General features: G+C 43.0%; 1 protein-coding gene across 17 annotated transcripts in view; it reads left to right on the top strand.

Moving 5' to 3' along the window:
* SAP130 (Sin3A associated protein 130) overlaps window positions 1-6719 on the top strand; it is a 32493-nt gene extending 25774 nt beyond the window's left edge. For 14 of the 17 annotated variants that reach the window (XM_042853540.2, XM_024103256.3, XM_024103255.3 and 11 more), the window contains 6 exons: window positions 1061-1422; window positions 2241-2489; window positions 2833-2958; window positions 4551-4654; window positions 5452-5565; window positions 5769-6719. In XM_042853540.2, the coding sequence (XP_042709474.2) occupies window positions 1061-1422; window positions 2241-2489; window positions 2833-2958; window positions 4551-4654; window positions 5452-5565; window positions 5769-5927 (1114 nt within the window). In that variant the 3' untranslated portion in view covers window positions 5928-6719. The remainder of the gene's footprint in view (window positions 1-1060; window positions 1423-2240; window positions 2490-2832; window positions 2959-4550; window positions 4655-5451; window positions 5566-5768) is intronic. The other 3 variants (XM_065556087.1, XM_042853538.2, XM_065556091.1) reach the window with 1 other exon arrangement.
* The last annotated feature ends 4876 nt before the right edge of the window (window positions 6720-11595 follow it).

Below are 11595 nucleotides of genomic sequence, written 5' to 3' on the forward strand. Positions count from 1 at the left end.
AAAACAAATCCTGGCATTCTGTCTAAAAGTAAAGCAAAGGTTGTAGAGCTCATAGTTCACAATGCTTGGAAATGAATGCTGCTGCAGAGGGTTCAGCTAGAACCGCCTTGTCAATTACATGATCCAGATCCGAGAAGAACGTGTGTCATCACCTCTTTCTATCACCTCCCCTGCCATAGATTTATCTTTTTTAATTTGGATCTAGTCATGAGATTTTATATATATATAAAAATAAAATATCAATGGCTTTTAGCCAGGATGGGCAGGGATGGTGTCCCTAGCCTCTGTTTGCCAGAAGCTGGGAATGGGCAACATGGGATGGATCACTTGATTACCTGCTCTGTTCATTCCCTCTGGGGCATCTGGCATTGGCCACTGTCAGAAGACAGGATATTGGGCTATATAGACCTTTGGTCTGACCCAGTATAGCCATTCTTATCTTCTTATATTATGGGAAGGAGAATGATACTAAAACCTATCTTCTAAGAAAGCGCTCTTGGTGAAACAGCACAAGAAATCAATCTCCTGATTACTTGCGAGATCAGTGTAAATTATCTGGATGTCACTGAGGGCATGTCTACACTTACCTCCGGAGCAATCAATCCAGCAGGAGTTGATTTATCGCATGCGATAAATCGACTGCCGAGCACTTTCCCGTCGACTCCAGTACTTCACTGGAGTGAGAGGCACAGGCGGAGTCGACGGGGGATCGTCAGCAGTCGACTTACCGCAGTGAAGACACCGCAGTAAGTAGATCTAAGTACGTCGACTTAAGCTACGTTATTCATGTAGCTGAAGTTGCATAACTTAAATCGATTTCCCCCCACCCTCCCAGTGTAGACCAGGCCTGAGTTAGGGATGAACATTTTGAGGTAAACATTCCACAAAGTATTCCACATTACTGAGGTAAACATCATGTACTGGGGCAGGAAAAAATGGGTTTTCTGAAGGAGCTAGCTCCAAAGCTCAGTTCATTAACTTTACAGACTTTGTCTGCGGTAGAAAGTCATGGCAGCAGCACTTAAGATGTTGAGTGGATTAACTAGATTTTATGTTTTAGTGCCAAGCCTAAACCAGAAATCCATGTCTCTATGGCTACTCCAGTCACTGTGTCTATGGAGGCAGTGTCCAATCAAACCAGCGAGCAGCCCACCATTGCAGTCCCACCTACCTCTCAGCAGCCTCCATCTGCCATTCCAACAATTATTGCAGCAGCTAGTCCACCTTCTCAGCCGACAGCACCTCTGTCAACCATTCCAGGAGCAGTTCCAGCTGCTCCAGCCACTTCTACCACAATTATAGCTGCTCCTCCACCTCCATCAACTATGAGTGGGGCCCTCTCCACAGTATTGGGACCCCCAGCACCAGAGATAAAAATCAAAGAGGAAGTGGAACCTATGGACATAATGCGACCAGTCTCAGGTAGGCTTCTGATTAAAGTAACTGCAGTCACTCCTTTTTTGGGGAGTGATGGTAAGGGCTTCACCAAAACCAACATGAAACTCCCTTGGATAGTGGTACAGCATGCCAATCATAGGGTTGCCATCGGAGTAATTTTAAATAATTCCTAAAGATTCCCTTGTTCCTGTTTTTATTTCAGTGAAAGTCCAGAGTCTACAAACTTGTTTGAATCTTGTTTTTAGTGACATGAATGGGCATGAAGTTCTGATGGGCTGGTGTCCCAGTGACAACTGGAATGGAAAATTAGGATCCTGTTGATTCCTAAGCAAGGACTCTTTCTAGATAAATGGGTTTGAGATCAGTTTTAGTCATAGCAGGGGAGGACATTGTAATGCCAGTGACTATGAACTGTCCATCTTAAATGTAAGAGTTTGCAGAGTGGCCACTGAACCCCTTCCGTTTAAAAATTGAGCCTAGTTCCTTGAATTTTCTTGTACAATTGTTTGGATACCCCATATGCTTGGGGAGGAGGCGAGACTGAGATAACAGCAGAGCAGTAAAATCCGACTTCAGTCATACAAAACTGATATAAAAACCCTTAAGCATAGATTTCCTCCTCCATACAAACAACGTTTAAGTTCCTTTTCCTTGGACAGCTAGTACGTACTGTTCTATTACCCCTTCTTTCCCCCAGTAAAATGAAATTATTTTCAGGATAGATGTCACTGGGACAGCACTTAGACGGTATTAGCTTGTCACTTTCACACTAGCTGACATAAAGTTGCTCTCTCTTCTGGCTGTCAGGCTCTTACACATTTCTCTTTCTGTTTCTATCTTAGCAGTTCCTCCGTTGACTACAAATACCATGTCTCCATCTCTTGCGTTGCTGGCCAACAACCTTTCCATGCCCCCGAACGACCTGCCACCTGGTGCCTCCCCAAGGAAAAAGCCCCGGAAGCAGCAGCATGTAATCTCCACAGAGGAAGGAGACATGATGGAGACTAATAGCACTGATGATGAGAAATCCACTGCCAAAAGTCTTCTGGTGAAAGCAGAGAAGCGCAAGTCTCCTCCAAAAGAGTATATAGGTAATGGCATCTCTGATGATAACTGCTTTCTCTGCTCAAATATCTGCTCTTCTCTTTTCCTCCAAATTAGCGTCCTTTGTTCCCTGCCTCTAAAATAATGAGACTTCTGTTAAACAAGAAACCCGAGTTACGAATTAATAGTTAGCCCTTCCATTGTGCTTTTCAAAACATCTGTTTCTCACAAGTTCCATCTCAGTTTCACCATCTGTAAAATGTTAAGTGACTCATTCAATCCCAGAGAGGAAATTGGCACCTGAGCTGCTTCCTGGTCTTCTGCTTAAATCACTAGATAATGCCAGTCTCTTCTAGTTGAAACTGCTTGTTTCTCTTGGCTCTTTCTTAGATGAAGAAGGTGTCAGGTACGTCCCTGTGCGTCCAAGACCCCCTATCACACTGCTCCGTCACTATCGCAACCCCTGGAAAGCTGCCTATCACCACTTTCAGAGATACAGTGATGTCAGAGTGAAAGGTCAGTTAATTTTTTTACAGGATTTCCTATTGCCCGTACGTAATGCTGGGAACAGTGTCTTATGAGTGGTTGTAGTCATATAGACAAAGGAGTTAAGTAACTGTAATGTGGCAAATAGAACTTGTTTCCTGTTCAGATATGTTCATCATGTGAGCTAAAGGAAAACTTCTACTAGCTATCAATGATGCTATCTCTTGTCAGACCTTCTGACAGTAGAGGAAGAAAGTCACACTTAAACAGGCCTGACCTTCCACCCACCAGAGAGAAGTAATACACACCAAAAGTAGCATCATATTATACTTCTGGGGGAATTTTGTGCCACTGCGCATGCACAGAATTTATGTCCCCACAGATTTCTTTGCTTCCCCACAGAAAAATGACTTTCTGACGGGGAAGCAAAGAGAATCCACAAGAGCGGTCATGTGACCCTACACAGCTGGCAGAGAGGTAAATCACTGTGGGGCAGGGGGAAGGACCGGGGAAGACCAGCTGGTGCCTCCTACCCTGTACCTGGCTCAGCAGCTAGTCCCAGCTGGACTGGGGAGGACGGGACTTCCTCTTCCCCTGTAGGCATCCGGGGCCGTGTCAGACCCACCCTTAGATTTCTCCCCTGGCTCTAGGAAGCTCTGCAAACTCTCCTCCTCTTCCCTCCCCCTCCACACTTCCTGCACCCATTGCACCTCAGCTCAAAGGGGAGGGATCACTGTCCATCGAGCTGCACCCCCATCCGCCCAACCCCCATGCATCCAGACCCTCCCACTGAGAGAGAGAGAGAGACACACACACACGCCCCAAAAAGCCCCACTCCCCCTAGACCTGGACCACCCTGACAAGCCACCCACACGCAGATCCCAACCAAGTTCCAACCAGCTGCACCTGGATCCCCACCCCATTGAGACACCAACATCCACACCCCCTGTGCTGAGTCCTAACCGCCTTGCAGAGTCCTATTGCCGTTGCATCCAGAACCCCCCAACAAGCCCCTGTGCATCTAGATCTCCCCGCGTCCGGATCCCCCACTGAGCAGCCTGCACCCAGATGGCAGGCTGAGGAAGCAGCGCAGTCTGGGCAGGCACCCAGAGCAGCTGCCTGCCCAGCTCCCTGCCCTGAGTGCTGCTTTTACACAACTGGCTCCTGCCCTGAAGGGAAAACAACCCTCCCACAGCCCCAGAATTACATAACTCTGCCCCTTCCCCACTCCAGCCCCTGCCTCCAGCTGCCCCCTCTCCCTAGCACTGAGGGAGTTGGACAAGAGGAGGAGCAGGGCTGGGCTGCCCTGTCTTCTCTGCAGGTACAGAGGAAATATTGTAGAGGCAGAAACATAGACCAGCCCCCACACTGTCTATAGTGGGAGCACTAACCCTTACTGTTGTCCCGTCACCCCTCCTCCCCACCCCAGTTCTGCTGCCCCTACTTCCACATATGTCTGAAATCTTCAGATATCTGGTACATGAGTCGATATTGCTGTCCTGACCAACTGATCTGTGTTAGGTTCTTATTGGAGCATATGGAGGGGGAAAAAAATCTTACAGTATCATAATTGTCCTTTGTTCCTATGTTAGACACGTCAGATTTGTGTTCTTTGGTTTTAGAAGAGAAGAAGGCTATGCTGCAGGAGATTGCCAATCAGAAAGGAGTATCCTGCCGTGCGCAAGGTTGGAAAGTCCATCTCTGCGCAGCACAGTTACTGCAGTTGGTAAGTGAATGGGGCTTACCAGTTGAGCTTCCTACAACATGGGGAAAGTAGGAGTACTCCTAGATGAGCATTAGCTGTTTTGTAAGCATCATGAATTAGAAAAACACATCAGACGCTGGAGTATCTCAGACTGTTTGGTCTGTAGGGAGTTGGCCATATGCGCTTCAGTTGTCGGGAATGTTTTGCGTGTGGTTCAGAAACTTCAGAGTGGTGGAGGTTTGGATCCAGACATAAAAGCTGATGCATTCTGTTCAGATGCTCAAAACTGGCAACTCCCTCCCTCTGATGCACAGATCTGAAGATGAGTCTGTTTGGGATGGTGCTGCTAATAGGAGGAAGCAGCACTGCTCCACATTCTTGGATGTTTCTCTTTTGGGTTCGGGGTGAGGTAGGTGCTCTGCATTCTAGCATCAAATTCCCCCAAACCTCTGCATTCCCAGAATAGAATTGAGGAAAGAAGGGAAGCAGCTCTGCATTTCAGAAGGATCGGGGCTGCTCTGGATTCAGATGTGGGGATGCAATTTGTACTCCTCTGAATTCTTCAAAGCATCTGTTTCAGGGGCAAGAGTCAGAGCACACTGGTGAGGATCTATGCTCGTTCAGAAGTGGAGCAGTCCTTTTATAGGATGTTAGTATGAAGAATAACACTACATCAAAGGCTCCATCATGAACAAGCAACATGAGTAGCTGAGGGAGGAGCAGAATAGCCTCACTTGTTTGTGTATAATTTTCTTAATATGGAGGAATGTTGTGCATTCCAGTGATGGGCATTCTCACTAAGGTCTCATGTCTTCTAGACTAACCTGGAGCATGACGTGTATGAGCGCCTCACCTCCCTGCAGGAAGGGATAATCCCCAAGAAAAAGGCAGCAACTGATGATGACTTACATCGAATAAATGAACTGATACAGGTAAAAGTTGATGGCTCAGTATATCTACTTTACCCTTAATTACAAACTCATTCTATTGCTGGCTATGGTGCAGTTAGTAAGAATACCAAGGGGGAAAAAATGTTAGTCTATTTCAAGAGTGATTATTCAGAGGTGACTTACAGACTTGGAAGTGACAGAGAGAGAGAGTTCTGCTCTTAATGACAGTGGTGTGTGTATTTCAGGGGAATATGCAGAGGTGTAAACTCGTGATGGATCAGATCAGTGAGGCCCGAGACTCCATGCTGAAGGTCTTGGATCACAAGGAGCGTGTTCTGAAGCTCTTAAACAAGAATGGAACCGTCAAGAAAGTGTCCAAATTAAAGCGAAAGGAGAAGGTCTAGAGCCAGAAGAATAAGGACTCTGGAAATGGAGAACGTGTACAGAATGGAGTTGTTCAGTCTTTTTTTTTTTTTATTTTTTTTTATTTTGGGTTTATTTTGAAGTAGAGCATCTGACTAAAAAGGATGAGTTCTAGAGAACACAGATGGATGTGTGGAGCCCATTGACCTGGAGGGATTGGCCTGGATCTGTCATAATGAACAAAGATTTTTCTCTCAGGTTCATCCCTTTTAAACTCTTTGAAGTCACATTTGTTTAACCTTCCTGACGTGTCAGTGCCTACTAACTGGTACTCGTAATGCAGTGTGTGATGGACAGTCCCCTTTTCATTTTAGAGTTTAGAGGTAACTTACAGGTTTGTCCATGAATTCCTGCAGGAGATCTCAAGAATTTGATCTGAAAGTTTTGGCTCAGACTGCCAGGAGCTTTTCAAACCATAGAAAATGACACCACTTCCAGTTACCTATTCCCCCCCCCCCCCCCCCTCCGTTTTTCTGACTTTCCAAAGTCTGAAGTAACCTCCTTAAACCAGTGCCATTGCACTAGATCTGCCACATTTAGAATCTCCTGGTTCTGAAGTCCTAGCTGTCAATTTTTTTATTTTTTTTTTTTAAAGAACCATTTCAAAGTGATTTTGTAGTATCTGTTGTGTGTGTCCATGTTGGTGCTCTCGGATACTTGTTTTGAAGTACTTCTCTTCCAACACAGTACTTCTTGTAGCTGGTGTGATGCTGTTAATTGTATGTACCACATACATCCTGAAAACTTTAATAAAGGACTTGGAGACTTTTGTACCTGAGCTGTTTGTATATTTATATGCTATAGAAAATACACAACCCATAAGCTCTAAAAGAAACTCATCCCCTGAAAGACATTGCAGGAATGAGGAGCTGGATTTTGGAAAAAGAAATCTACCTCTTCTGCTGCTGTCAGGAAAGATAGTTCATTGGGGTTTCAGCCTATATAGGTGCAAGTGTGGTTTTCAGTTTTATCCTGAGTTTCCATAAGGGTTGCCAAATTAGTCCACTAATGAAGAGTTATTAATGCTGAGTAACTATGCACAGTACACACAAACTTCCATGACACCACCTTGCTTTGGGAAGTAATTTAGTTTTCATTTTGAGTTCTAATCTTCAGGTGGCTAATGGTCACTGGAAACTCAATGTACTTTTCTGACCATCTGAAATTGTCCAAAAAAGCTGCTATTTCATTCTGTAGCATAAAGAGATTGGAAGCACTGAATATGAATAAAACTCATTATAACAAGGTGAGCGTGCTGCTTTTTTCATATGCACCATATTTCAGATCCATCTGCCAAGACAACAGTCTCATTCTGATTTGACTCTAGTTTTATTTAAAAAGAAATATACATCTCCATAATGCATTTCTGATAATGGTACAGTAATTTTGGCTAATATGGAACAACTTAAATTGTGGTGTGGAACTTAACTTTTGGAAGGAGTGGGGGGGAGGAGAGTGAAAACGTCAGTAAAATACCATTGAAAACTTTTAAAATATGTACTTACAGGCTTGTAAAAATTTAATTCTGCAAAGAAATAAAGGAACTAATTTTTCATACTACAAAATGTGGAAGGCAAGCTGTGGGATCAAATCACTTTCACTTATCAGTTTTATTGCTTGTGGTTCAGGAAAGGGCTATCTTGAATGCTGGGAAATGCACATAATATTGTCCAAACACTGTTTGGCATAAAGTAATATAGACTCAATGAAGAATGAATCTGCTCAGCTGAGCCTAGGTTTTACAGGTTTGAAATACTCAATTTTATCTACCACAGGAGCAAGCTTAAATTCCCCTTTCAGGCTGATAACTGCCAGCCTTCAGCAGAAAATGGCTTTCTGAACAAATCATTTGTCATGATCAGAAATGGTTTTTACATGAACATTATGGCTTTATAGGTCTTGCTCTTAGATGCTTTGCTGTTTTATTCCAAAAAGCTATTCTTAATGTAATCCTTTCAACTAGGACATTATCATCTAAGCCTAAATGGTTTCTGTAATAATTGAGATTGATACTATACATCTATTTATATACAAGACCTTCATTTTTTGGATGGAAGGCTGAAATTCCTGAAACACTGAAATGAAATACAGGCAACTTCAGAGTCCGTTTAGTGCTGAGGAAACTACTGTTTTTAGGCAGTAACAAGGAGCAGATAAGGGCCATTTGTGCTCAAGGATTTTTAAAAAGAGTTCTGAAATTTTGTTTGCCTGTAACTTGACAAATCTATCTTTAACTTTTCTCTGCCTCAATCTTGGGCCAGACCTTCAGTAACTGCAAAATGATGGCACTCCATTGTCTTCAACAGAGCTATGCTAATTTACACCAGCCACTGATTTGCATGCTTGTTGGCAGATGCAGCGAACTCAGCTCTCTGAATTTGGGCAGGTGGGATGCTGTACTGGAGATAAAACCTGGGCTCAGACCATTTTTTGTTGTTGCTTGAAACAGCAGCAGTCCTCCTCACAGCATTTTGCTGCCTCTTTGGATACATTACCCCTTATGGTAACCTGAAGAAATGTATGTATATTTTTAACATTTTGGGCAATGTCTGGAGTGCTGGTAGAGCTAGTAATTCTTGTGTAAGATTTCTCTACGCAGCTTTGTCAATTCATTTTGCCTGACTTGCAGCTCGAGACTTTCACTCTCCTTCAGAGGAAACACTAGTAACTCTCCTTTCTTTATAGGTAGCTAATAAATAACTGTGAAACCAACAGCCCCATTTCTCCTTCAAACGCTGGGGAGTTCCTAAATTAAGTATGGTTTTGGGTGTGTTTCAGTGTTCCTATTTTTTAATTCCAAAATGCTTCTGGATTGAATATTGTCAAACTCTCTGGGGTGAAAAAGCAAAGCCATACATTCTTTATTTCTACCATACAGTTCCAAATTTTCTATACCCTACACTCATTCTTCACAACATTGCTGTGAGGTGAAAGAATGCAGAGATTAAAAGATTTTTCCCAACGTTACCAACTAGAACTAAAATTTAGTTTTTGGCTTGCCATTTTATGCTCCCATCTCTCCTATAGCAATACCTAGGGGTTGCCACCACTATACTTCATAGGAAGTGCCTTATATTCAAAGTACTCTAGCTTTCATGCCCTACAGCCTCTACCTGTAAGTGTGATGCACCCCACTTATCAACATCTAACCACACACTTCCCACATGAACCAATCTTCAAAGGTGAGAGGGTCAGTCAGTGTATTAGTGTAACTGTGCTATTAAGCTATTTTTATTCAGATTCCTAAATAAATTGATGTTTTGAGTAGGGCTGTCAAGCTATTGAAAAAAATAATTGCAATTAATCGTGCAGTTAAACAATAACAATACCATTTATTCAAATATTTTTGGATGTTTTCTACATTTTCAAATATATTTATTTCAATTACAACAAAGAATACAAAGTGTACAGTGCTTACTTTATATTTATTTTTTATTACAAATATTTGCACTGTAAAAAACAAGAAATAGTATTTTTCAATTCACCTAATGTACTGTAGGGCAATCTCTTTATCATGAAGGTTGAACTTACAAATGTAGAATTATGTACAGAAAAAACCTGCATTCAAAAATAACAGTGTAAAACTTTAGAGCCTACAAGTCCAATCAGTCCTACTTTTTGTTCGGCCAATCGCTACGAGAAACAATTTTGTTTACATTTACAGGAGATAATGCTGCCTGCTTCTTGTTTACTGTGTCACCGGAACGTGAGAACAGGAGTTTGCATGGCACTGTTGTAGCTGGCATCGCAAGATATTTACATGCCAGATGTGTTAAGATTCATATGCCTCTTCATGCTTTGGCTATCCAGAGGACATGCTTCCATGCGGATGATGCTTGTTAAAAAAATAATGTGTTAATTAAATTTGTGACTGAACTCCTTGGGGGAGAATTGTATGTCTCCTGTTCTGTTTTACCCGCCTTCTGCCATATATTTCATATTATAGCAGTCTCGGATGATGACCCAGCACATGGTATTCGTTTTAAGAACACTTTCACTGCAAATTTGACAAAATGCAAAGAAGGCAGCAATTTGAGATTTCTATTGACACCTAGAGCACTCAACCCAAGGTTTAAGAATCTGAAGTGCCTTCCAAAAACTGATCAGGACACGGTGTGGAGCATGCTTTCAGACATCTTAAAAGAACAACACTCTGATGCAGAAACTACAGAATCCAAGCTACTAAAAAAGAAAACCAAACTTCTGCTGGTGGCATCTGACTCAGATGATGAAAATGAACATGCATTGGTCTACTCTGCTTTGGATTGTTATCAGATAGAACCCATTATCAGCATGGATGCATATCCTCTGGAAGGGTGGTTGAAGCATTAAGGGACATATGAATCTTTAGCACATCTGGCATCTAAATAGCTTGTAATCAAAAATAATATAAAGTGAGCACTGTACACTTTGTATTCTGTGCTGTAATTGAAATAGATACATTTGAAAATGTAGAAAAACATCCAAAAATATTTAATAAATTTCAATTGGTAATCTATTGTTTAACAGTGTGATTAATCATGATTAATTTTTTTAATCATGATTTTTTGAGTTTACTGCGTGAGTTAACTGCAATTAATCGACTGCCCTAGTTTTGAGTTTTCTTAATGAAACAGCTAAGTGGAATTGGAAAAGGTTCAGAAAAGGGCAACAAAAATGATAAGGGGTATGGAATGGCTTCTGTATGAGGAGTGATTAATAAGACAGACGTTTCAGCTTGGAAAAGAAATGACGAAGGGGGATATCATTGAGGTCAATAAAATCATGACCGGTGTTGAGAAAGTAAATAAGGAAGTGTTATTTACTCCTTTCCATAACACATGAACTAGGGATCACCAAATTAAATTAATAGGCAGCAGGTTTAAAATAAACAAAAGGAAGTATTTTTTTTACACAACACACACTCAACCTGCGGAACTCCTTGCTAGAGGAGGTGTGAAGGCCAAGACTATAACTGGGTTCAAAAAAGGACTAGATAAATTCATGGAGGATAAGTCCATCAGTGGCTATTAGCCTGGATGGTGTCCCTAGTCTCTGTTTGCCAGAAGTTGGGGATGGATCACTTGATAATTAAGTGTTCTGTTCATTCCCTCCAGGACACCTGGCATCAGCCACTGTTTGAAAACAGGCTACTGGGCTAGATGGATCTTTGGTTTAACCCAGTATGGCCGTTCTTATGAACATAGGGTGCAGGCACAAAAGCAATTTAATTACTGAGGCGGTGCTACACGGTGTAATACAGGCCAACATAATTGTGTAGTGTAGCCAATGGGCATGCCCAAGTGGTAAGACCAGCAAGAATAAGGGAGCCCCAAAATGGCTACACAGTCACCAGTCGCTGCTGTGCCTCTACCAGCCGCCGTTGAGACGGCACCAACACCCCCCACTCCCCCGTTTTTGGCACGGCTCGCTCCGAGATGTCCGTGCTGGCCTCCGCTCAGCCAGTCAGAAGCGGTCACTGTAGACGAGCCCCGGCACGAGCCGGCCCCCGCCAGAGATATGAACCACCTAGCAGAGGTCGCCACTTTGCGGCACAGCCGTGTCTATACTAGAGTCGGGGCTGTCGCGTGGAGCTTGGCCTGGCCCCTGCCTACACAGCGGAATCTGAGGCGCCCACCCATACAGCTCAGAGCAGACACCACTGCCCAC

The sequence above is a fragment of the Chrysemys picta genome, chromosome 9 (genome assembly GCF_011386835.1).
Source record: "Chrysemys picta bellii isolate R12L10 chromosome 9, ASM1138683v2, whole genome shotgun sequence".
Lineage (NCBI taxonomy): Eukaryota > Metazoa > Chordata > Testudines > Emydidae > Chrysemys > Chrysemys picta.